The following is a 26,317-nucleotide window of genomic DNA, read 5'->3' as shown; positions in this document are numbered from 1 at the left end:
GTTTACTTACAAAAGCTCCAAATGTCAGATTCATGAGCATTCCCATACAGCATTCAGAAAAAGTTGCACAGGCAGTAAAAGTTGTCAAAGTTCCTAAGTTATTGGGATGGGAACTCAAGCGTGTCTTGTAAGAGCCATCAGGTCTGAGCTGGTTGCTGCACATTGAGCTTCTCAGGTAGACTGAAGGGGGGGGGAATCTTGATTACCTAGGGTCTCGCAAGGTGAAATAAGCCTGGCAGGACAGATGTAAACCCCTTCCAGCATTATTTGGGCTTAAGCATGTTGGTTATATGAAGCTGATTATTCCACAAAAAGAATATTCATGTATCCTACCTCCCAAAAAAGGTGGCAACCAAAAGTAGCGGGAAGTGGGAATTCAGGCACTAATATTAGGCCAATACAAAATTAGCTTATTTGAAAATATATTGCTAAACAAAAAATGCCTATAACATCGTAGAAGGTTTGCACAGTGTAGTAAAGAGAAAGAAGAAAGTGCGTGGCTAGAGGACAGAGAGTGAAGAAAGAGCTGTGAGTAGAGGGGGACCCTTTTCCCTTTTGTGGCATATACACTCTTCTGGCTGCCTTGCCCAGAGTGCTTCAGTCTTAAGAAAAGGCCCTTTCTCAGGGAGGAGGAAGAGAGCCCTGCAGAGTCCTTTAATAGGCAGAGGCCTAACTATCCCTTTAATAAATCTCTTGACTGATAAGCATACTTCTTCACAGAAAGAAGCATACTTCTTCCCTAGAACAGATTCAGTTGTCTAACAAGAATCTTTTGATTCTCTTCTATTCAAAAAAAATTCACCTACATCAGGATAGTGGTAATTTTTGTTTTGTTTTTTAAGTGAAACACTGTATCATAAGATAACTAAACACGTCCTGGTATTTAACTGAACCTAATTTTTCAAACACGTGAATTAGGTTGGGATTGTTGGAAGAACTGGGGCTGGCAAATCGTCTATGACCCTCTGCCTCTTCAGGATCCTAGAAGCTGTGGAGGGGGAAATCAAAATCGATGGGTTAAGAATCTCAGAGCTTGGCCTTCATGACTTACGATCCAAGCTGACTATAATTCCTCAGGTAAGCTGACCTATGCCCTGAGAGATACACTAAATATAACTTAATATGGCAAACAAACCGGGCTTGTTATGTTTTTGTAAAGTGAGACGGTTGCAAGGTAGGTCAGGCTGTGTATCTAGGGCTAGTAGTTACACGATTTGCTTTATAATAGTTGCTTTTGTGCCCCGGGACAGGAATAAACAGGGAACCCAAGAGGAAGGATTTGAATGAGCTGTAAAAATGGAACAACATTATAGCAATCCCTGCTAAGGTCATGCAAGCTTTCTCTTGCTCTCTATGTTTCATAGGCATACACATCCCTCAGAAAATGAAGAGATTTCATATTTTCACAGCTGTAGCCTAGTACTCTTAGTTTTATTTTCTTAGTCTGATATTTCCTGTTCTGAAAGCTTATAGTGGGCAGCACAGCTATATCTTTCTGTATACTCCATCCCTGGTAAGTAGGTGTTTTTTTTGTATCACTGGCCCAGCTTTAGCACCAATGGTGCTATATTCTCATCTTCATGTATTGTGAGGGATTGGGTGTAGCCTTGCTTCTGGAAAATAGACTTTCATTCTTTGTTTTTGTCTTTTCCCACACTCCTTTAAATGGTTGGGGAGAACTTAAAAGAAAGTTGTAACTCCGTGACAGAATTTAATCCCATCAAAATGGCACTGGTCATGACACTCATCAGAATAACATCATGGAGGCCATAAAGCAGCTTCTTACGGCACACTAGTGTACGGGGTGGGGGATTGGATCCCCACCCATCCCGTGGGCCATCAGTCACCTGATGTGACAGTGACATCAGGGGACCCATTTGTCCTTTGCACATGCACTTTGATTTCAAACTAAGCAGGCAAAGACACAGTGCCATGCAAGCACTGACTTCAGCTGTTGGTCACTGCTTGCAAAGCCATGTGCCTTGGTAAACATAGTCAATCAGTTAATCAGCAGTGCCTGCAAGCCACTTTTGGGCAGGAAGCAAGTCTTTACCTGCTCCACACCCAACATCATATATGGCATCAGGTGTAGAGCAGGGGCATGGCTTGGCTGAAATAGCCTTGTAGGCCAAATGGGGAGGTCTTGCAGGCCTAATTAGGCCCATGGGCCAGAGGCTTCCAACCACTGCACTAGTGCAAGCAACCACAAGTAATTCACTTCTTAGGATGGAAGCATATGTTATAAGCAGCATGCCTGTCACTGAAAATTGTAGCTTCATGTTGAATTCCATCCTCCCCTTCTTAATATGTAATACAACTTATTTTGTGTCCTGGTGTTACTATGGCCACGTTTGCACATCATGCTAAACCATAGTTTACAATGAAAGAGCCAAATGTGCTGCAGTGAGCCCTTGGCTTTCACACTTTTCTCTGCCCACTGTGCAACTGGGAAGAGAAGTCTGGAAGCTTCCGCTTCCACTTCTGCTTAACTCTGGTTTATTGTTTTTTTCCAAATGGACAAACCAGTTAATCTTAACAATGGTTTGTTTGTTTTTTAAATTGGTTTGACATGCTTTAAACAAACTACAGTCGTACCTTGGATCCCGAATGCCTTGCAACTCGAACGTTTTGTCTCCCGAACGCCGCAAATCCAGAAGGCCATGGGGTTTAAGTCTTGCTTATATGACCACATTGTGTCCATTCAACTGTAAAGCACTCACTGGGAGTCAAAACTGGTGCTGGGTATATCATCACTTCCTAGTGTAATGCAGACCACAGAAATGATTTCTTGTTTTAACCACATTAGTGAGTTAGAATCTATTCAAGCAATACTTCATTATTTATTTCTGTGTTCCTCAATAGCTCAAGGTTGTTGTTTTTATCTGTATGCTGATGGAATTGTATTCGTTTTGTTAAGGACCCTGTTCTTTTTTCTGGAACACTCCGACTGAATTTGGATCCATTTGATAGATATTCCGAGGAGGAAATATGGAAAGCTCTTGAACTGTCCAATTTGAAGAGGTTTGTCAGCAGCCAGCCAGCCATGCTGGATTACGAATGCTCGGAAGGAGGAGAAAACCTTAGGTAACTGAAATCGGTTCAAGAAATTGATACCATTAGAAACCTACAGCAAAATGGTTTGCTACCTTTCTACCTCTTTCTAGTGGCCTTTCATTTCATTATGAAGACCTTCCTTTAGGAAGGTTTTTTTGTTAAATCTTTAAAGCTTTTTAGAAGTTGTTTTAAGTGTTTGGCTGGTTGCTCTTTCTTTATGTTATTTTAATCTCTGCTGCTTTTATGCTTTTGCAGTTTTTGTTAGTATTTGATGGTTTTAATTTATTGTTGCTAACCTCTTTGAGGAAAGGCGGAATAAAGAAATGAAATAAAAGTTTAATCTTCTTTTTCCAGTGTTGGCCAAAGGCAGCTTGTTTGCTTAGCAAGAGCTCTTCTCCGCAAAACCAAAATCCTGGTTCTGGATGAAGCTACTGCAGCAATCGACCTTGAGACGGATGATCTCATTCAGATGACAATAAGAACACAGTTTGAAGACTGTACTGTGCTGACAATAGCACATAGGCTGAATACAATTATGGATTACACCAGGTAACTATGAAGGACAAGAGCATAGCTCTGAGCTTATGGCACCCTAAAAATAATCTGTATGACTATTCCTGACTTGCATTTGCCCATCTTAAACCAAGGAAACAGGTGAACCTAATATAGAGCCTGCAGTTAATCCCACTATCAGATTAAAAAAAAAGTGTTAAAAGCCTTTCAACCTTTTCTGGGAACATATCTTTAAAGACCAATTGGCTCTTTTATACTGGATCAGTTAATTCATATCCACTGCCAGCCTTACAGATGATTTGTGGCATCCAGTAGGAACATGAAACCCAGGATGTATTGGTACCCACTTCTTTTTCTAGGGCAGATATGATATGGTTGTCCCAAGCCCTAGGTCATTGATGTAATTGGGAGTCCAACAGCATCTGGAGGGCCACAGGTTCCCTGCCCTGCCAGGTTTTCACTGGCTAGTGCTTCACTTCCTGGTCTATTCTGAGACCCTCCCTAAGGAGGGACTTGGTTTCTTGTGATGCTCCAGGCAACGTCCATAGAAATGTCTTGAGGAACGCTGTTCACATCCTTAGAATAGCTCTGGTGGCTGGAAAGAGTTCTACCACAGCTTCACATGGCAGGCTGGAGTGCTTACTCATCAGTAATGTTGCTACTGTGCTTTGTAAAGAGCAGTATGAACATTCTGGGAGGAAATGCAGAGAGAGGTCGCTTGCTTTTTCCCTTTCCCACCAGAAAGGACCTTGAATGAGTCAAAGGTGGGATTGCTTATTTAGCCACTTACCCTATGGTAAGAGATCAAATTAACTCTTTATCAAATGGGTTTCAATGGCAACAAAGAGGGGCGAAATAGGTATAAGAAGGGAGGGTGGCATAGGAAGAGCCAACAGACTCAGAAAAATGGGGATGCCCATATAGGAAACCCACTCTAAACTATAGCAAGTGTGTTTTTCTCTGCAGCCAAGCCATTAATCAGCTAATTTCGCTAGGCACAGAAAAGTCTTCTGAGGACACTACAGAGGAAACTAAAATTCTGTGGCTGCAGCACTGCAATTCATATGAAAGTTAACCTCTAACACATCTAATGGGCAGAGTGCTTTGCATCTTTTCTGCTCACCCTCATAACAGTGCCATGACGCAATTAGGGGTATTTCAGTTTCCCAGGTGAGGAGCTAAAGCCAAGTGTTACTTGGCAAGTCTTATGGCAGTGCCGGGACATGAACTTAGGTTTCTCACATTCAAATTCAGTACAGTGGTACCTCGGGTTACATATGCTTCAGGTTACAGACTCCGCTAACCCAGAAATAGTACCTCGGGTTAAGAACTTTGCTTCAGGATGAGAACAGAAATTGTGCTCCAGCGGCACAGCGGCAGCGGGAGGCCCCATTAGCTAAAGTGGTGCTTCAGGTTAAGAACAGTTTCAGATTAAGAACGGACCTCCAGAACGAATTAAGTTCTTAACCCGAGGTACCATTGTACTTGTCCCCTGTGAGCTGGCACATTTTTGCTCTTTCTCTAGGGTTTTTTTTTTTTTTTTAAGTATGTAGAATAAAATCTTGAGGACCTAAAAAGGCTGCTGCATTCTCCAGTTAGTAGACCTTGTGACGACAGACATTCCTGCCCCCTTCCCCTGCCGGTTAGGATAAGCAATTCTTGTTTAGAAACACATTTTACTTTCCCTCTTGTTTTGCAGAGTCCTTGTTCTAGAAAAAGGAGCAATTGCTGAATTTGACACGCCTTCGCGTCTTATAGCATCCAAAGGAATTTTCTATGGCATGGCAAAAGATGCAGGATTGGCATAACAGGACAGCTGCTATATCTCACCAAAGGACTAGTTACTGGGGTTCTTTTTTAAAAAACCCACAAGCAATACCTGAATGTACTGTACTTTTCAAAACAGCATTTTAATTTTATTTTTTGCGATACGGAATCAAAATGTTTCATATGCCTATGAGAACCAGAAAATTTAATTTTTCTATTTTTAAAAATATTTTCTACATACAGTATTTTTTTTTTACCTGACATCTTACTGAAAATGGATGTGAATGTGTGTATGCATAGCACTTAACTGTATTTTTTTAATCTTATATAGTCAATTACAGCTAGCGATACAAAAGCACTGGCATTATCCGTCCATTCATTTTTTATTAAGTAAAATGAATCCATGAAATGCTGAGTTGTGGTGCTGTTTCCAGGATTAAGTTGATTTTAAAAAAAAAAAACAAAAGCTGTAGCCCACTTTTCAACAATGTACCCCCAGCAGCAGTGTTTTAAAAATCAGGCAAAATGTGTGGGACTCCCCACCCCAGAATAAATACAGTGTACATGAGGAAATATATATTTTAAAAGCCCACATCTCCCATTCAGCCTGGGGCGCTGCACACACAGAAGGGGACTTGCACAGCTTTAGCTGGGTGGTTCTTCTCTTCAAACAGTTGAGGCCCAGTGCGTGGAGCCCTTATTTAAAAGCTAAAATCTTGATACCACTTCTGAAGCAGGATTGGTTACTGGTTGGCTGGGCCAAAAGTTGTACTTCCAGACACAGGACTACCAGAAATTTCTGGACTTATTCCGAGGGCTGCTCCTCATAAAGTACAGTAGTACATGTAGTAGTAAGATCAAAAAGTTACCAGGGCATGTAGAATAGGAGCAAAGTTCCTTTTAAAAAATCTCTAAGGAATGGGTAGGCAACCTAAGCCCCGGAGGCCGGATCCGGCCCAATCGCCTTCTAAATCCGGCCTGTGGACGGTCCGGGAATCAGCATGTTTTTAAATGAGTAGAATGTGTGCTTTTATTTAAAATGCATCTCTGGGTTATTTGTGGGGCATAGGAATTCTTTCATTATTCTTTTTTTCAAAATATAGTCTGGCCCCCCACAAGGTCTGAGGGACAGTGGACTGGCCCCCTGCTGAAAAAGTTTGCTGACACCTGCTAAGGCAAAATATTCATTCAGAATTTTAACTTTCAGCCAGGACAGCAAATTTCTCATTACATAGAAAGCTTACAACAAGCACCCTTTTGAGAGAGAAAACAAACCAAAATCTCCCATTTTAAAAGCAACAAACTTTTATTAATTGTAAAAAGGGCACAACATATAGGAAATAAGAAACTCAAACATAAATCATTTGGTTAATTCTTCATTATAACCATGTTTTTTTTTCAGTGTAGTAATGAAGTTCTGAATCCTTTATTTCCACTGATATCATAAAGTACCACACAGTTGTTATTGGGTTAATAATTTGGTTAGTAACACTAATAAAATCCTCTGTTATAAATTGCATAAGTTATACAATATAAAAATAATCCTCTGAGTGCATAGAAAGATGCCAGCAACTGTGCAGTATAATCAACAGACTTGTAATATGTTAATTAATACTATGGCTAATCAATAGAGCATGTCAATTTGTTTACCCACATACTAGATACCTGTGGATGCCTGTGGATATCTGCTTCTCAATGAAAAGCCCAAAGGCATTTCAGCCACGATCCAGCAGTCTGGGGCACACCCACTGACTTCATATTGGATTGTGGCCTTCCTCTTCTAAGAACCTTGTTCCCAAGTCTTCTAGCACAAAAGCACATTTCCCTTCAAGCACTTCCAGAGAAGCTGACGGTGTGTGTTGATTTTAGGCACACACTTAAAATCAAAAGGGGATGGGGAGAATTGCCACCTTAAATATGTTGTGCAAATCCTGACCTGGCACCTGTCAGAAAATTTGGATACACTGGAACACGGTCCGTGGCAATATTTTCATTTATCTCAATGCATTAATTTTATGGCAAGACTGAATAAACCCTAACAAGGAGTCACAGCAATATAATATGCTGCCAATGGCTTTGTCTCCAGCACTTGGGTCAGGGGGCACATTTGGAATTTTTAGAAAGTGACATGGGTACTAGTTGCAACATGATCGCCGTGGGAAAGTGGCATAACACCAAGTGGCTGTTGCATCAAAAAGGGCATAACAAGTTTGGACCACAAAATGTTGCAGGGATGCCCCCTGCTCCATCTCCCCCATCAGTGGCTCCTATATCAGCCACCTCACTCACAGAATGAGCCACTCCTCTGTTCAGAATTGAAGAGAGGCGGGGTGTCCAATCTTGGAACTGGGTGAAATGTGGACATGCTTAAGGGGGCGATGTTTAAATATAGGACAGGCTGATTCGGTGCAAATAGGGAACTGAGCAGGAAGAGCAAACAGTCTTTCATGCATTGTGGATTTTTGAGGGAATATTTACTGAGAACTTTTGGGGACCCATAGGAGGTGTTGGCGGGTACAGTGGGGCCCACTAGTGCCACACTGGCAGCCTCTGACTTCGGCTGTACCACAAAAACAATGTGTTGCCACAGTGCTCCATTGAAAGTAAGCATTTTCTAAACCCTGTGCTAATGTTTTAAGGCCTACAGGAATTCAAAATTCACATTCCAGGTGGCATTGGCCATGTCAGTGCATTAAGCCTTGGATCAGGCAGAGGGATATCTTAGCTCTCTACAATTAGGCAATGAAATGACTCATGACAACCAAAAGCTTGCTTGCACTGTAAAGTTTCAGTGAGTCTTATGCTGGAATTGTTACCTTGAGACGGCACTGTGCGAGCATGTTAGACCCATGCTAACTATCCTGGATTGTCACAAAAGACTTTGTTTCCTCTGTGGAGCCGTGACCCGTGGTCACCAGGGATAATGAGCCTAAAGAGCTGAGTCTGGGTTTCTTGGCTCCTGCAAGGAGCCAATGACTCAATTTGGCCACTGTTTAAAGGGATAAAGAAATTCAGAGGGCTGTCCTCAGCATAAGGTAGCTTATATTTGTTAGCTATTAAACAGTTAAATGTTTTAGTCAAATAACTGCTTTACATGTCGGTTATAAATGCACTGAAATATTATGGTATCTACCCAGGCATTTAGTGACAGTAATAGTTTTGCTTGGAATAATGACCCCCTTAGTGGCATCCATCTTTGCATCCCGTTGCAATAAATGGGTCTCTTGGAAAAGCAAAATAAGATCCAGGTTTCTGGAATTTGCAAGTGCACAGAACAGCACTTCTTTCCAGCCTAGCCCAGTTTAAAGCATCTAAAAAGAGCATGAAGGTCCATCACACCACCGGTCATCTGAAGGTAGCACATCTACTCAAGTTACACGAAGTAGGTGTGGCTTAGCCCTCCTCAACCCTAGTCTATTTCCTACCTAACATCTGAAGCTGTCGTCTTTCCTAGCTTCACCTCCATGACTTTCCATGTGTCTTTACTAACCTTCATCTTCCGTTGTTTCCTGTGATTCCCCCTCAAAAAACCCCGTTTTCTGTCCTTTGATTCTTCTGTCTCCAGTTTTCCTTCTGCTTCCCTCTCTTTTCCAGTAGATTTTTCTTTTCTTTTCCCTTTTTTCCCTCCAGTCGCTGTCATCTATTCACCTGGCTACTGCCAATTTCCCTTTCCAGCCACAGCTTCCTGGCCTCAGCCACTTGTTCATTCTCCCTGGCCACAGCCACTTGCTCTCCCTGGCCACAGCTGCTTGCTCTCCCAACCCTGCTGTTTATTTTTTGTGGTCCCCAGCTGCCAATGTCTGCCTTCCCCAGCCGCTGCAGTCTGTCTCTCCTCCATGCCAAAGTTCACCTCATCAGGTCACTTTAGTATGTGCCATTTCTTTAGTCCTGGCCACCTAAACATCCTCCTCCATTGGTTCTCATCCTTTTCTACAGTGTCTTCTGAAGGGACCTGCTCTGTCAGATCCTTTTGTAGTCCATCGCTTTCCATCAACCCCCCCAAAAGGTTTTGCATCTTTGACATGGAGAAGGGAATATTGGTTCCTTACCTGAAGGACACTTCTCTGAGATGAAGTTCCATCACAGCCTCCTCTCCCTATCTATATGTTTCTGAGTAGCTACCTAATCCATGGAAGGGTTTCTCTGTGTTTGCTTCAATTATCTTGCTTGCATTCTTCCAATATGTTCCTCCAGTATTTTCAGTTAAGACCATTTATATGCACTCTCCTGTTATTTTCTTGAAGAAGCAGTTTGTAGCAGCTTGTCCTCTGTGCATTTTTCTTCTCTGAGCTTGAGGACTATGGCACACCTACTACTTGCAATTCTGTGCATTTCTGGCGTTTGGATAACCGGTGGCGCTACAATCCACGTGATGGACCTTCATTCCAGAAAAATGACCTTTCCCTCTAGAGCACATCTGGTGGAGGGGAGTGGGGAAAGTCCCATTCAGCAAGTGGAAGTTGCTGAATACCACCCATTCCAAGTGCATTACTGTGGACATAAATTTCCCTTCAAAGCTGCTCGTAATTCTGTAATATCGGTCAGGGCCGTTGCTTAGAAAGCCATGGCTCGAAGCTAGGATTACAGAGCACATGAGCGTTTGCCCCAATCTGAAGCTTAGGAGCCTGACTTGGGGGCACTGAAATCAGCAGCTGAATATTTTTCTGTTAATTAATTCATCTAGCTGGGTAGTCCAACCAACTTGAAGCACATACTCATTGTGCTGCAGTTAGAGTAACTGAGATCCCTTCACTAGTACACATAATCCTAAAACTAGGTATATTATATTTTATTCAAAAATGTTATGTTCCATGCTTTTCCAGACTCTTTAATTCTAGAACTTGACAGCAGACTATTTATACAGAAAGTGAACTAGCAAGAAGATGAAAAGCTGGACATGCCTATATGAGATGCAAGCAAGTCTGTCAGAAATGCATAGAAATGCCAAGATTTCCTTACTAATTTATCTTGGTATTAAAAATAATTTTTGCTATTTAAAATGCTACAAGATTACTTTCCTTTAAATAGTTAATAGTTTCAAGATCAGAGGATAATTAGGATAAGAGGCTAAGGGGGGTTGTGCTCGTTTCATGTGTGGCATCAGGCTCTGGAGTGAAGTTGCGTTCTTAATAATCCTTCTGGAAGCCTCTCCAGTAATAATAATAATAATAATTAATAATAATAATAATAATATCCCCAGCCATCACCAGATACTACCAGCCATTCTGTATTGTTTACTGGCAAGCAATAATGAGTTAGACACACACCCTAACGGTTTCGGTCAACATATTTACAGCTTGGGTTAACACGGTAAATATGTTCAAATATTTGACCTGAGCACCATCTTGAAGAAATCACAGCTGATTTAGCCACTTGGTGACGGTTTTAACTCAGCCAAATAAAGTGTCAGAAGTCTTAAGCCTTCCTCCCCAAAGGAATGGGCATCTGGACCTGACTGGTCCAGTCTCCCAGGCCACAACGTACCACTGGGAGATGGGATGGGGAGGAGAGTCGTTCCCTGCTTGTCAGTTCCAAACTGTATAGACCTCTCCCCTTGTGGAAGCTTACAGGTGGCTTGTCCCATTAGTAGCAGTGAGGCTAGGGGGACCATCTCAGGCTACCGTTCTGCCTCTAACAACCCTGACATTCCTCGTGACATGCGTAAGTGGTGAGATATATCCCACTTCCGTTTTGCAACATGCCATTCTCCAAAGGATGCTGTATCAGCTTTAGTTTGAAACACTTTGCCAGAGTGACTAACCTGTGACCCTCCAGATACTCTTGGACTCCAAATCCCATCAGTCCAAGCTAGATAAGTCAACAGGCAGGGGTGATGGGAACCGAAGTCAAACAACAACTGCAGAGCCACAGGATAGCCGCTCCTGCACTAGGCCAGTGTAACTACTGTTTGAGGTTTCTCCTTCTTCCTCTTACCCTTTCTCCTGCAAAAGTAGCTTATTCTCAAGCTAACACATTTGAACACTGGTTATACTAGGAGTCTCTGCATGCTAAGTATCCAATTACAAGTGTTAAATGTGTTCCGGCTTCTCTCCTTCAACGTAAGTGCTCCTGCTCTTTTTAATAAGTAGCAATTATTAGAGCAATTTAATTTAAGTCTTTCCCTGAGAGCTTCTAACTCTGCAGTGTTCAGAGATGTAATGATTTCCTAGCAAGAAACACTGCTGCATGGAGAGAGAGGCAATAATCTGTTGCTGCTTAGTATCCTATCCAAAAACATTACTTCACTGCCAGGTTACTCAAAAATTAACTGCAGATACTCTAAGTGGACATTCTAATCCTACAGACACTTAAGTAGGAACAAGCCCAAATGTTTTCAGCAGAACTTGCTTCCAAGTAAGTGTGCTTTATAGGTTAACTCTGTCTTCCAAGGTAAAGTAGAATCTGAGGTTATAGCCCTTGCAAAATCCTAGGTTTAACTGTTAAATACTAGTGACAGGTTTTTCATTTGAATAGCTAGTAAGTCAACTTTGATGCTTTCTTATTGTAACAAGGCCTTTCAGTTAACGTTGGTGCAGCATTTCTAAACAGAAAGTCATTATCACTCATCGTCAAAACCAGCTCCAGTTCTTGGAAATCCTGAAGCCTCGATACATCTTTGTCCTGAAAGAAATAAACACAATAAATTAAAAACGATGTCTATACTATTATGAGGCATGCTAGTCCAAATGATGCAACGATTTCGGCTCACCTTTGTGTTGCACTACATCTTGTATATTTAATTTTGATGTTCCAACTGACTGCAGGAAAGAGAAACTGGACAACAGGATCCACGCCATTGTCTGGGCTGAGAGACCAGTTGCCCTTTTGGTTCCTCTCCTCCCTGAACTGTTTTCATTCAAGCTGATCATTATTAAGAACTTTGTTAACTTTAAGAAATGGTGTTTTGAGTTTGCATGCTCTGCCCTTCCCATCCCCATTTCCTTTTGTGCTGTGTCTTTTAGACTGTAAGCCTACCTTCCTTTTAATCTGTACACAGCACATAGTAGATTTTAACGGATGAATTCAACATAGTACTAAGCAGGTTGTTTCACCAGGCAAACAGAAATACTTGTGCTGACAGAGAAATCTGCCCTCTCCTCTGCTGGCATGCTGTTTCAGGTGTTCTCCCAACATCCCCTGCCTATTTGTGGGGTTATGGGGAGAGCAGATGGGGGGAAAGCCTTGTTGTGCTAGCAGAAATACTTGTAGGGGTTCTGGTGGTAGGACTCCTTTTATAAATGATTACTGTTGTTGAGAGATCCAGAGCAATTTAGTTGCAGTTGTCCCATTGAAACCAGTGTGAAAAATCAATCATAGTTGATATTGAAATCAACGAGAGTTATCTTCAACAAACAGTTTGGATCCAACCCAATGTTTTATTCTTGGACCTATGGCCTGTGTTCTTCCATGTGTTCTTGCCAGCCTATGCTCTGTGAGGGTCTTTACATGGAGATTGCTAAGAGATTAAGAAATTTCTTATGCTATAGCTTGAGTCTTCTAGAAATACAGCAAACCAAAGGGCTGCCACTTTTAATGCTGCAAAAATGGATTTTCATACTATCAGTGCAAACTTATGCATGCTTTCTCAGAAATAAGTATTATGGTACACACTGAAACTTACTTACAGGCAGGTGTGCATAGGATTACAGCCTTAGTTTGCCAGAGAGAAATAAGCTCAAACAGTACAACAGGAAGTTAATGCTTGTGGGCAGCTATTGTTCAAGTGAAGCCTTTACTTTCTATCCAAATCTATTTGCATTAAATATGAGTAGTAGCAACTATGTTGTTATCTGCATGTGTGAAGGAGAATGAGTGCATACTTGTGCTATATCCTTGCCACAGAGTGTGAATATTATTATTATTTTATATTATTCTATGTACACCACTCACTTTTTTTAAATTGAACTGTTCAAAAAGTTTTCTAAACAGATAAATGAAAAGTTCCCTCTAGACACCTGGAATGAATTTTGCTTTAAAAAAAAAGTCCAAGCTAAAATGCCTATTCTGATGATGTTGCTTGCTGGCAAAGTACTTTGAACCAGCTAAGGGTTATCAATATGAATGCAGTTCCCCTCCTGTTGGGACTCCATATATGTCGTCCTATCAGGAAATCAGTGAGAATGCCAATCAGATGTTCCAGAGGAGGCAGCAGGGGCTAGAGTTGATTGATTTGACCAGGGCTACATCTGTATAACTGGATTGGGAGCCAGAGCCTTTAAGAGGATTTGTGCTCCAATTCAGTTCAGCTTGGCTAGAGCAACTGAGAGCACAGGTATTTGAAACATCTATATCAACAAAATTAAGTTCACCATGCCAGGCTACAAAAATAAAGCAGACAGTACCACATTGTAAAATGGGGAGGAAAGGCAGTGCTTCCTATTTAATCACCTAGCACTAAAGTGGATCACAGCTGGTTTAAACTGACCAGCGGGCCGGATTAGGCCCCCGAAATGGACTTTGGACATGCCTGGGTTATGGTGACTAGTGAATAGCACGGGAATATCTTGACCTTGTATTATTTGCACAGGAAAAGTCCATTCATTCTATCATGATGAGGAGTGCAGGCAGAGATTCCAATTCTAAGAGGGCTTTTTCTTTTTAAGCATCTCTTTTCAGAAAGTGTTCTTTATTTAAAACATAAGGTTTAAAACTACAGATATGAAACGTTCACAAGGGATTAGATGCTTATGAAGACTGCTGTGGGCAACATGTGTACTACAGGATAGTCCCACTGACGTCAAGAAATGTTGGTGTAAGAACAGTAGTGTCCGTAAATGCAGGTTGGAGGAAGATGATACCGTTATAATTACCCTGAACATAGTATGAAGGCTTGAATAATCATAAATTATAATAAATATCTGAAGGAATGGGTCTTGGTTATTAGCGGCCAATATTTTTGAGAAAATGAAAGCCAGCTTGGGTTATTACTCCAGCAGGATAATTGGCTTTAGTAAAAGGAACCAAATGGATAAAATATCTCAATTCCAGGAGGGCTTTTGATAATGTTCCATATGCTACTCTTACAAGTAAATTGGAGAAGGGTGAATTGGAACATGCTGCCATGAGGCAGGTGTACTTTTGGCTGGGAAGCTACACACAAGATGTTCCAGCATGCTGTGGATTTCAGCCAGAGTAGCTATTAGTGGATTGCTATTGTTTGAATTGGGGAGCTAAATGACATTCCACAGGGATCTGCCCTGGGCCAGCACTAGTGAGCATTTTTATTAACAGCTTGGAAAAAGCAATGATGAGTGCGCTAAGATTTTACAATCTGAACTGCAAACCCAACAGAGGGGAAATCAGCGCACTTAACTCAAAGCAAATGTTTATGTGGGGTGGAGCACCCAAAACAAAAAACCTAGGAAAAGAGCGAGCGAGCTGGGGATTCGGACTGCAGCAGGAGATACTACAGCAGATACTACAGCTGGTAGGCAAGAAGACTGGTCATGCGTGTGGCTACAACAGCTCGCCATTAGCTAGCACGGAGCTGATGTGCCCAGCAGTTGTGCAAATAAGTTATTGTATGGAAGACAGGAAAAACCTATTGTCAGGGGTTCAGGGACAGAGGCACAGGGTAGGCAGGAGATGGAGAGCGATGGGGATGAATCCCAGGACAGCGAGGAAGAGGATGACAATGACTCAAGAGATTCCATGAGTCTTTCCAGCGAATCAGAGGATTCCCAGAAGGGGGCGCCGGTGGTCAAGGCCAGGGGAGCCCCAGGGGGGACGTGTCAGGAGCAGGGGGCCAGCGGGGGATCCCAAAGTGGCAGCTGGGCGTCAGGACCAGCCTCCCCGCCAGAGTGCAGCGAAGGGGGTGGAGGTTCCAGTGTATCAGGGGAAGCAGCTCCGGCAGCAGAGAAGGGAGGGAGGTCGGAGCAAGCCACCCTCCCGGAAGGGGAGGGGAGTAGTGAAGGGAGTAGTGTAACTGTCAAAAGGAAGGTTAGAGGTTGGGCGCGCGCGCCAAGTTCAAATGTGGAGGCACGCGGAAGTACAGGGAGCCCGGAGGAGGAGCCAGGTCCCAAAGCCCGCAGGAGGGGGCAAGAGCAATCTGGGGATTCCGCATCAGGGGAATCCAGGAGGGGCGAAACCCCAGGGGGCAGGAAGACCCTGCGGAAAAGGAAAGAGAGGAAGAGGTGGAGCAGCGCAAGCCTCTTAAACTGGTGCAGGGGAGGGACTGACTCAGAGGGGACTTCAACGGTCTAAGGGTAACAGACGTGGGGCTGCGCGCCCCGGATGTGAAGCAAACTATGAACTCCAATAAACACTTTTGTATATAAGAAGAAATTGGCGTTGGTCTTTTGTGAGCTGAGACTTGAGGCAGCCCTGACACCTATACTATTCTGACCTGCAAATTCTGAAGTTAGCATCTTGTACTGGCCTCAGGGAGAATCCAGGGAGACAACTCAATTCCTTGAATTGTCAAGATTCTAACATGCATGGCACACCAAGCATCACATGGCCATCTGTCAGGGATGCTGTAGCTGCATCCAGCACGTTGAGGTTGGACCAAAAACGTCCAAGTTTCCTTCCAGCTCTAAACTCTAGGACGCTTTGAATCCATGTGGTTTACAGACTCTGTGTGTTGCCCAGTCCTAACCTATGGGTTATACTAAACTGCAACTGCAAAAGGAATCAGAAACTGGTATAACCAATGTCAGAGATACAGAAGCAGTGATGCTGAATAACTTTGGGCCCAGTTTCAGCTCTCAGGTATGCAGCTGAAAGCCATTGGCCCAAATCTAGATGTAGCTATGTGCAAAACCTACTTAAATAAGAACCTCAGAAAGAAAAGTCACACATAGTGGCCTCAGAAGTTGTATCAGGACAGCATTTCCATTACATTACTTGGGGATGGAAAACCCTTATCTTCACCTGCCCTGAGCAGGGGCAAATGAGAATATATAGATTGTGTGCATTTGGATATATATGTTTCTCCAACCCTTTGAATATCTATACCTACATCTGAGAACAGGAACTTCCAGTATCAAACTACACAGATGGTAAATCCTCTTGCACATAACATGCAACATGCAGTGTAGGTTTGCACATGGCTTGCTGCCATTCTGCACACACAAAGCTCCCTCCTGCATGGACTGAAATTTTAAAAAGACCTGGAGTGGGAACACAGTTGTCCTACTCATTAGCCATGTAATGCAACCAAAAATTCAACATAGCACAGAGAGAGAGAGAGAGATTCCACTGAATCTTTGCACCCAGTGCTTTTGACTTTTAGTCATTTTTATTGGAGTATCCAATTTCCATCATTGCACCGATTTTCTAAATTGATATTTAGAATATAACAAAGTCTTATTGCCACAGAAATCTGCTCCAGCACCAAAATTTGACATTAGCATTAGCACCAAAATGCCAGTGTCAAATATGAACTCCAAAATCTAAACTGATCACTGGGGGAGAAATAAGACCCATCAATTAATCTATTACCTACACACTTAAGTGACCTATTCTTGTCCAGGCAGAGTTACATTGCTGAAATGCTACTGTGGTACTTCTGATTTAAAAGTCTCAGGAAATAATACAGGTATCTTAAGCACCCCACCACACAATCTCTTAAATGCATAAAACAGGCCTGCAGAACCCAGGCTAAATGCAGTATGTCAGGTGAAAACCCTGGTCAATCAAAAAGTCTTCAGCCTTTGCTGCTTTCCTCAGGGTTCAAACCCAGGGAAGTTATGAAACACGAATCAGATATAGCCACTGGACTGCATTCAGCTTCATGTGTCATTCTACAGGTCTGGCATCAGCAAAAGAAAAAGAATAAAAAAAGAAACAGAGGAACGAGGACAGAATGAGGATCTTACCTTTCTCAATACTGTATTTGGAAGTTTCCTTATTTTCTCCACGTGTTCCGGGTTAACCCCCAGCTCACAGCAGCTTACTCTGAGCAATTCTTTATAAGTCAGTTCTTGCCGATCCAGTTCAATTTCAATGAAATCATTCTCTTTTAGAGTACGGTTTTGAACTCGGACCTTAAGCACCAGTTCTAATTTTAAAAGACACACACAACCACAATTGTTAGGAGCATTAATAATAAGCACTTGGCAAATGTTATTGGGTAGTAATTAAATTTCAAAAGGTTGCCTTGTTTCCCTTTTGGCAATCCCTTTTTCTAACTTGTGAACCGCCCTGCAACTTGCGGGTATAGGGCGGTATACAAATTTAATAAATAAATAACAATAACAATAACAATAACAACTTCAACGTGATGCTTGCCATGGAGTAGCAGTGAGGCTCCTGGACTAGAGATGGAGAGCTTCAGCCCTCCAGACCTCTCCCTGAGCCTCAGAATGCTCCTCAGCCCTGCTTGCCACCTTCCTCAAGTGTATTTGCCTGGCTGCATGGTCTCCTTCAACCGTCTGCGTAGAGCAAGGTGTGTGTGAGTAGATACTAACCTACTATACAAAGGTAGCATTTACATTCACTGATCTGCCCACTTTTCCCCAGGCCCTGCCCACCACTGGAATGTGGTCCAGAATATAATGTAACCATTAAGCTGAAAAAGCTTCCCCAGTCCGTGCTAGACCAAACCTGCCATCACATGAAACCCTCGAGTTGGGGAGGGGGGCAGGGGGAGAGGGAGCGGGAGAGGCAGGTAATTGACAAGGTCCTTGAATATGCAGGTGCAGCCATAAAACACATTTCCGCTGTCATCAAACACGGCCCATGGTGTAACAGCAAATCTGCATCTTTTCACAGTTCAGCTTCGGGTGGTTGCTCTCATGGGGCCTGCATGAGTATCAGGGCTTCCATCAGAAAATGTGGGCCAAGTCTACTATTGCTTGATGCTTGCAGAGCTGCCTAGCAGCGGCAGAAAAAAAGCAGGGATATAACCCTCCTCATGGCCATGCTATCTCTGCCTTTAGCAGAAAGAACCAGCCTTAAGTATTTTTGCACTGTAAGTTGCCTCAATAAGGTTTTGAAGGCTCAAAACAATGAAATAAATAATACTACTTCGGTAATATGCCTAGATACGCATTCAATTTAAGCAACAGCAATTAAGGCAAATAAGCATTATTGTTTGTGGGGAAAGAGGAATCTATGGTACCCCTAATGATACGCTATCATTTAGAGCTCAGGAATAACAACTTCAATAAATCAATTTTTCTATATCTGCAATAGGCCAAACAAAAACAGTGAATTGATTTGGCAGGGGGATATAGAATCCATTTAGTTTCGTAACATAAGGAGTAATTTCTACTACTAAAATATACGGTGGTACCTCTGGGTGCGAACGGGATCCATTCTGGAGCCCTGTTCGCATCCAGAAGCGAACGCAACCCGTGTGCGCGGATCGCAATTTGCTGCTTCTGCGCATGTGCATCACGTCATTTTGACCGTCTGCGCATGCGCGAGCGGTGAAAACTGGAAGCAACGCGCTCCGTTACTTCTGGGTCGCCGCAGTGCGCAACCCGAAAATACTTATCTTGAAGCTACTTCAACCCAAGGTACTGCCACTTATATAATCAATAGGCAATGGGTATGAGTTCTGTAAATCCACAGTACTGACCATCCTCTGCTTGGTGTGAGAGGGAATAATTTAGCACTATTCAACGCTCATATGAATGTGCCTGGGGGCGGTGATAATGATTGGGCTCATCCAAGCACATTTGATAACATGTCTGGAAATAATTGCCATATGTAGGCTCTTCCCATGTGATTCGAGGACTCTGCCTGTTTGACAGATATATAAATTGTGCAGACACGGCCTACACGCAGTTTTATCTCCCCATAGATTTTCCAGACATTACATTGAATGCACATAGTGGTTAGTTAGGGCCGCCTTCCCTCTTCTATACACCTTCAGATAAATGTCTGATTATTGCTTATGCGACTGTTTCCCAGGCAGCTAGAAAACTCCCCCAGAAACTTTGTGGGATTTCATTTAGGGATCACTGTCTTGACCACTAGGTTGTATGAAGTGACAGAAAATTCAGGAAGGGACTTCTGACCAAGGAAGATTATAAACCAAACCAAACTCTGTGCTAATTGATTTGTTATCCTGTCCAATTTCTGTTCAATCTACACACAGTTTTTATTCTAATTGTTTTCACCAAAAGGCAGCACTAAGTTATCTTGAAAGCTTAACAGCTGAGGTTACCTTGCATGTTACTAAGGGGGAATGTTCCGGTGAAGAAAAAGGGCTGAAATGTTGGGACAGGTCCAGCACAGGAACCATTTGGTGGCTGTGTTTCAGGCTGTTTAGCTGCAACAGGGGAAGAGAGCGTCCTGTTTGGAGGAAGAGGCATCTGGTGACCGTGACCATTCTGGACTGCAGGCTCTGGGGATTCCGCTGCCATTGCCCTTGTCATGTCCCCATTGGACCCCAGAGGGGAAAGCTTTTCATGTTGCAACATGGTAGTGCCAGGTGCCTGAACTTGAGGTAAAGAAATGGGGCAGTCTTCATTGTGCTGTTCTAAGGAAGGGGAAAGTCTTCCATTCAAAGAGGAAGCTGAGGTGCTGGTAGTGCTGCTACTCATGGAGTTATACACATAAGGGAAAGGTGGGTTAGCCAAGTAATTGGGGATAATGGGCAAGGCGGAATCTTTCTTCTCATCTGGAAGCTCCTCAGCATCTTCCACTGCAAAATAAAGAATAGCTCTAAATAAAGGCAATTTCCAACTAAACATACAGAGGTTTGGTGAGTAACCCGGCAGGGGAGAGAGAGACAGAACTAGCACTGCTAAGCTAGCTGTACATGTTAAAATTACAATGTGCACATAAAAATAAATTAAGCATTTCTAATGCTATAATAAAATGCAATCATTTGATACTTCTATTATGAAGTTAGATATTAAATTAAATGTAACAAAAATTATCCCTGCACATCCCCACCTGGGATTAACGAGGGACTACATTTTTAACCAAGTCAAAGTTCAGCAATCAATTTTTGATGGTTACAGTCTTCCTTTTTCCAAATCAGTATCTGTACACATCAATGCTGATTCTAGCGAAAGGATTAAAGGAGACTTAGGGGAGAAAGTTACAAGGGCAGGAAGATCATACTGTTTCATCTTCATTAAATCACTATGGATTCCCTTCGGCACCAAAATATTCTAGACAGTTGTTAGTATCAACCGATCATTTTACCTCCCAACATCTTCCTAATTTCCCTCTTTGATGTTAACTGGGCTGGTGTTTCTTCTTTAACAGTCAGAGCGTCCTTATCAGCGCCAGCATGTAGCAAGTACGATACCACTTGAGCATGGTTCCGTTTGCAGGCCCAATGCAAGCAAGTCCTGCACAAGGCAAATGTAACAGCTAAGTTTGGGGGGGTGCAAACACACTACATTAAATAAAAATAAAAACTGATGTACTATATCCGTTGAAAAATAATGACAGCCTACCTTAAGCTGAGCAGTTTTGCTATTCTTAAAGATTTTTTATATTTCTTATACATTCCTATAGTGACACCTACTGGCAGAATCCTTCCCTATTGCAAATCACTGCGCTTCAAAGTTCATTACAGTACTTCTAGTTTCACAGCTTTCACATGCAGTTCTCTAGCAGCAAGGCCAAAGAGATGAGCCCACACTCTAAACTTCCAATATCTGGGGCACACTTAAAAACAACAACAACTGAATTCAGATTTGAGGCACATTTCCCCTTCCTGGAAAAACAAACAAGCCCAAACCCATTTTTAGAAAGGATTTCACTGATTTAATGCAATTACCTAATTTACTTAAGTTGACAAGGTATAAATACAAAACATTTATTTCCTCCCCCTCCAAACAACATCTCAGTGTAACAGCAAACTACTGCTTTGATAAAGGCAGTCTTGCATATACCCAAATCCACAGTCAGGCAATACCTTCGTAAACAGAATTCTCGTGTTCAAGTCTAGTGTATTTGGGGTGATTTGGATAAAAAGGCACAGAACTTTTTCCTTTTGTATGTTTGCAAACCTTGGGAGTTTCCCATAGTCTGCTGTTGTGTGCAGATGGCACCAGGGTGACTACAAAAGGATCCACACACACTAATTGACTATGTAAATACAGTGGTGCCTCGCAAGACGAAATTAATTCGTTCCGCAAGTCTCTCCGTCTTGCGAGTTTTTCGTCTTGCGATGCACGGTTTCCCATAGGAATGCATTGAAAATCAATTAATGCGTTCCTAGGGAAACCGCCTTCAGGCCAGGTCCGGGGACAGTCTGTCCCCGGACCTCTTCTGAAGTCTGGGGGGGGGGACAAGGGCTTTTCTTCCCACCCCCAACATTTTAAAAAAACCCGGGACAGCGGAGGACTTCTCCGCTGTCCGGGCGATCTTAAAATGCTGGCGGGCGGCATTTTAAAATCGCCCCGGGACAGCGGAGGACTTCTCCGCTGTCCGGGGCGATTTAAAAGCCCTCCGGGACAGGCAGGCAGGGGGGAGCAAAGACTTTTGCCCCCCGCCCGCCTTCAGAAGGTGTTCCCGCCCCGCCGCCCGGCTTCGGAGCACCGTTCCGAAGCCGGGCGGCGGCGGGAGGTGTTCCCTCCCCCCCGCCCGGCTTCGGAGCACCGTTCCGAAGCCGGGCGGCGGCGGGAGGTGTTCCCTCCCCCCCGCCCGGCTTCGGAGCACCGTTCCAAAGCCGGGCGGCGGCGGGAGGTGTTCCCTCCCCACCGCCCGGCTTCGGAGCACCGTTCCAAAGCCGGGCGGCGGCGGGAGGTGTTCCCTCCCCACCGCCCGGCTTCGGAGCACCGTTCCGAAGCCGGGCGGCGGCGGGAGGTGTTCCCGCCCCGCCGCCCGGCTTCGGAGGAGCCTTCCGAAGCCCGGCGGCGGCGGGAGGTGTTCCCGCCCCACCGCCCGGCTTCGGAGGAGCCTTCCGAAGCCCGGCGGCGGCGGGAGGAGGTGTCCCCGCCCCGCTGCCAGGCTTCGGAGGAGGTCCTAGGACAGTGGGGAAGACCCGCTGCGCTTCCCCGCTGTCCCTGAGATTTCCCTATGGGCTGTCGTCTTGCGAAGCAAGCCCATAGGGAAATTCGTTTTGCGAAGCGCCTCCAAAACGGAAAACTCTTTCGTCTAGCGGGTTTTCCGTCTTGCGAGGCGTTCGTCTTGCGGGGTACCACTGTATGAGGAATGGTGATAATTAAAGCTCCAGTGGGGCAGAGGAGACCTCCTCCTGCAACTCTGTATGGTTTATTACCCTGCCCCTTTCCAAACAATGTCCAGTGAGGGCAAGTAATTCTTCTGCACCTTTGAAGCAACTGAAGCTGGACCATCCAATCAAGACTCAGGGTTTATCTACACGTCCTGCTGCAGGGCAAGGGGAAAACTGAACCCATGTCTAGAAAACCGCTTGGACCCATGCTTTCTAGGTACAGCACAAGCAGAAGTGTGGGCAAGCCTATAGTGATATTGACCTTTTCAAGCATGGCCCCTACTATCCTGCAAAACTGCTATTTCTTTGTTTAGTGCATTTGTCTACCTTCATTCTTCCAAGATGCTCAAGACAGCACACATCAGGTTATCCTATTTTTATCTTAAGAGCAACCCAATAAAGTAGGTTATGTTGAGTGTAAGACCATCCAGTGAGATGCCTAAGTGAGCAAGGATTTGATTCCAAGTCTCTATAATCTACCGGTAAATTCAACGCTTTTTCCAGTTCAACAAATAGTGCCCAGTTATGCAGTGCCAAAAAAAGTATGCAGGCATAATTGAAAAGGACATAGATTTGCATATGATAACGTATATGCATTGATGCAGGTTTAGAATAATTACTATAATTTAAAATATATACAATGCATCTCAGTCTAGATGAGACAACTACAATCAAGTGACCCATTTGGCTGATGTCCAGTTGTTGATGGAGTAACGTCAAAGCTCTTGCCCTCCTTTATTCAGGTTCATCTTTAAACCAGACTTGGACTTGACAGCCCTTCAAACAGAGGGGGACACCTTCAAAGAGAATCCTGTCCTCTCTAAAGCAGGGCACTTGGTCACCCTAGTTCATTACTACTTATTTTATCTCAGTGTGCTCTCAAGATTCTTTTTTGAATATTGAGACTACTGTACTGCAGACTTTGTTAAATGGTCAACGAAGTCATATAACTCTAACCAATGTTAAATTTTCTGTATTTTCTAACATATTTAGTATACAATACTGATTTTGAGATTGCCAATAGTTTACTGTACAGTCCTGTACTATAATTCTCTGGTTATAGGATGGTATATTAATTAATAACAATTAATTTATAACTACATTAATATTGTTAGGTTTTTTTCTCTCCATTGTGCAGTTATCTATCATTGTATCATTCTGACAAAGTTTTGCTATATTCTTCTACTCTGAACAAATCTCAAAACAATTTTGTGCCACATGCAAATCTCACTAATTCACTCCTTCCCTTTCCAAGGCAACTTCATGTCACACCAAAATCACAATACATTTCCATAAGACCAACCAACAAGAGTAGAAGAAAAGAAAGCACAGTGGCCATACATTCAATTTATATTACAAAAAAATGGTAACTTTTACTTTATGAGAACTTTTAGAAATATAAGAATATAATTGCTAAAATGTGAGATTCACCTCACAAAAGCCAACAAAAGAGAAAGGCACTTGTGATCTAACAAGCAGACAAACAGATCTCTTCAGTGTGATGTAGACACTGCTAACAAGATTAAAATAAACTTTTGAACACAATAAAACATAACAGCAAATGCATTGTCTGACCCTCCTTTTAGGAATTTTAGAATGGCTGAATAGCAAGAAGAAAAAGACTTTTAAAATATCACTCCAGACTCCGTAACCAAGTCTACCACACACCGCTCTCTGAAAATGCCAATACGTATGGTATTGCCCAAAAGCTGCCGATGCAATTCACTTGCTAAATGCTCACCAGCCGTTGATTTCGTTTTGAGAGTTCACACTGACGCCACATTCCACCAATCGCTGAACTTCTTCAACATCCCCCAAAGCAGCGGCTTCTCTCAGTCGCTCCTGAAGCTCTTTTTCCTCTGCTGCAGAGCTCATGTTACAAAATTATCTTTGCAGTAAAACTTTGGGATTGTCGAATGGAGCCGCCTACTGCGAACGACGGATCATCTTATAAAACTAGTCCATCAGAGGCAGGAAGAATCCGATCCGTCCTGAAAGAAAAGTCTCACGCCTTAGTCCTTTTTCATCTTAAACTCATATGCGGCTGTTTCCTACCTATGGCTCATAAATCAAACAGTTTCACATTTCTGAAGGCCATTTTTCCCTAATTGCATAGTCTAGAGCGGATACGGCTTCCTCCTTCTCGCAGGGGGACTCTATTAAATGCGACAACAATGACCTAGATATTTAGTTCCTACCAACAGTCCGGCACGCGAACATTCACGCGCTCCTGCAATCTTGCAGAACACTTTCATTTTTTCCCCATTTGCTCATACGTGTTGCTATTTAAAATATAAGCAGTCTTTCTCGCGATCACTACTTTATACCACAACCTATCCCAGCTCCAGATCTCTCTGCATTTTATTGCTTGTGCTTCCACTGAAAAGGATCGTCAGTTTCCCTGCCTTCCCCGGTGGCAGATTCCTAGCGCGATGTACGCTGCAAACAAATCTGTTAACACTACTGATCCAAACGTACTAAAACAGCGAGCCAGTTCCTTGCAAAACAGGAAGGTATGAGGCGTCAAGAGATGATGCTGGAGCCCAGAAAAAAAAACTGTAGCAGTTCTAAACGGATGCAGAACAGGCTACAGCGGTAAATCTAAAATAGCTAAATACAATGTAGAGCAGCCCTTTTGAAATATTGGACTTGGTAAATTTATGTCTCCCGAGTAATCTGCCAATGCTGTCCCCAGTTTTATTACAATGTGCACATTTTGTAATATAATTAAGGTTTCTTAGAGTCCATGTTGCAGATTGCTTCTTAAAATGGAACAGGAGAGCGCTTGCTGTCTGAATTATGATGGCCAGACACACAGGGCAGCAGTTTCTCAGTTGGGGCGTTATAGCCATGGAATGCTCTCCTAAGGGAAAACCACTCAAGTCCATCACTACTGGCCTGCCCCATTACTTAACATATTTTAGTGCAGTAGGACCGAGTCACTATTTTGACAGTTTGTAGGGGGTTCTGCCAGAGGTGTACTTTCCCTATTTTGGTTGTGTTTTTTTAATGAGTCAATATTGTTTAAGGTGCCTAGTAGTCTTTTTAAAAAAGAAAGGTGGGGCATAAATATATTAATAAAATATGGGAAAATAAATAATATAAACAAAACTTTAGTGCCAGGTTCCTTCTAGCAGTAAAACAAATGCGCACCATTGTTTTGCAGGATAATTAATGGTTAAGATTTTGTGTTCTGTTTTTGTTTTAATGATACTGTTTTTGCACTGAACACTGTACTGTGATTGCATAATAAAAGTTCACATTGATTGATCCAGAAGCAAACACTTGCCCAGATCTAACAGTCATTTTCAACTAAAATAAAATGTTTTAAACCCTGGGAAATTTACTTGGAATGGGTGGGATTCTCCATGAAAAAAATCTGTGTGTTTTTTTCACAGGTACGTTGATATGATAGGCAGAGAAGCCTTTAGAGAACGAAAGGTTGGCAACTCATATAAACAAGAAGGAGCCAAATATGACTTCCCTTCTGTGTCCCGTTCACAAATTCAGGACAATACTTGGCTGACGATAGTTCTCTTTTGGGGGAAATTCTGACTTAGCTCAGAAGTATATCCCATTATGCTCAGGACTAGTATTTAGGATTGCAGTTTGAGTCTCATGTACTCAGCCTCAGGTGTCAGATGTTTTATAAACAAAAACTGGCCATATTTTATCAAGTGATTGTATAATGATTCTGTCTCACAGCATGAGACTATTTTTTTAAAGTACTCCTTGTCAAATTTAATTTCTTTGTGTTATTGAGCTGTGGGGAAACACCTACGCACTGCCTTTCCCATTGGGGTTCTAATAGTAACAGGTGCAGGACTGAAGGTTCGTTAAGCAAATGTGGGACCAGAGGATTATTTAAAACAAAGCTGAATAGAGGCATTGTTT

General features: G+C 42.9%; 2 protein-coding genes across 4 annotated transcripts in view; one reads left to right on the top strand and one right to left on the bottom strand.

Annotated features, from left to right (window-relative positions):
- The window catches only part of ABCC3 (ATP binding cassette subfamily C member 3), an 82,644-nt gene extending 76,901 nt beyond the window's left edge, over nucleotides 1-5,743 (top strand). For all 3 annotated transcript variants that reach the window (XM_080993584.1, XM_080993583.1, XM_080993585.1), the window contains 4 exons: nucleotides 919-1,077; nucleotides 2,918-3,084; nucleotides 3,409-3,603; nucleotides 5,267-5,743. In XM_080993584.1, the coding sequence (XP_080849710.1) occupies nucleotides 919-1,077; nucleotides 2,918-3,084; nucleotides 3,409-3,603; nucleotides 5,267-5,375 (630 nt within the window). In that variant the 3' untranslated portion in view covers nucleotides 5,376-5,743. The remainder of the gene's footprint in view (nucleotides 1-918; nucleotides 1,078-2,917; nucleotides 3,085-3,408; nucleotides 3,604-5,266) is intronic.
- Nucleotides 5,744-8,507: 2,764 nt separating this feature from the next.
- ANKRD40 (ankyrin repeat domain 40) lies at nucleotides 8,508-24,932 on the bottom strand. Its single transcript, XM_080993982.1, has 5 exons — nucleotides 24,165-24,932; nucleotides 20,440-20,588; nucleotides 19,451-19,930; nucleotides 17,154-17,335; nucleotides 8,508-11,955 (listed from the first exon to the last, which is right to left on the bottom strand). Exons 1-5 carry the CDS (start codon nucleotides 24,296-24,298, stop codon nucleotides 11,809-11,811), a joined length of 1,092 nt encoding a protein of 363 aa, XP_080850108.1. The 5' UTR covers nucleotides 24,299-24,932; the 3' UTR covers nucleotides 8,508-11,808.
- Between the last annotated feature and the right edge of the window lie 1,385 nt (nucleotides 24,933-26,317).

The sequence above is a fragment of the Podarcis pityusensis genome (genome assembly GCF_964106645.2).
Source record: "Podarcis pityusensis genome assembly, chromosome: 2".
Lineage (NCBI taxonomy): Eukaryota > Metazoa > Chordata > Lepidosauria > Squamata > Lacertidae > Podarcis > Podarcis pityusensis.
This window is presented reverse-complemented; position numbering and strand designations above follow the sequence as displayed.

Bases quoted from the DNA above. Each gene is read 5' to 3' on its own strand.
- ANKRD40 (XM_080993982.1), bottom strand. From the start codon at position 24,298: ATGAGCTCTGCAGCAGAGGAAAAAGAGCTTCAGGAGCGACTGAGAGAA. The intron at 20,589-24,164 runs GTGAGCATTTAG...TGCCTTGTGCAG, and splicing joins CAAAACGAAATCAACGGCTG to GACTTGCTTGCATTGGGCCT. The intron at 17,336-19,450 runs GTAACCTCAGCT...TTTTAAAATTAG, and splicing joins CCCCCTTAGTAACATGCAAG to AACTGGTGCTTAAGGTCCGA.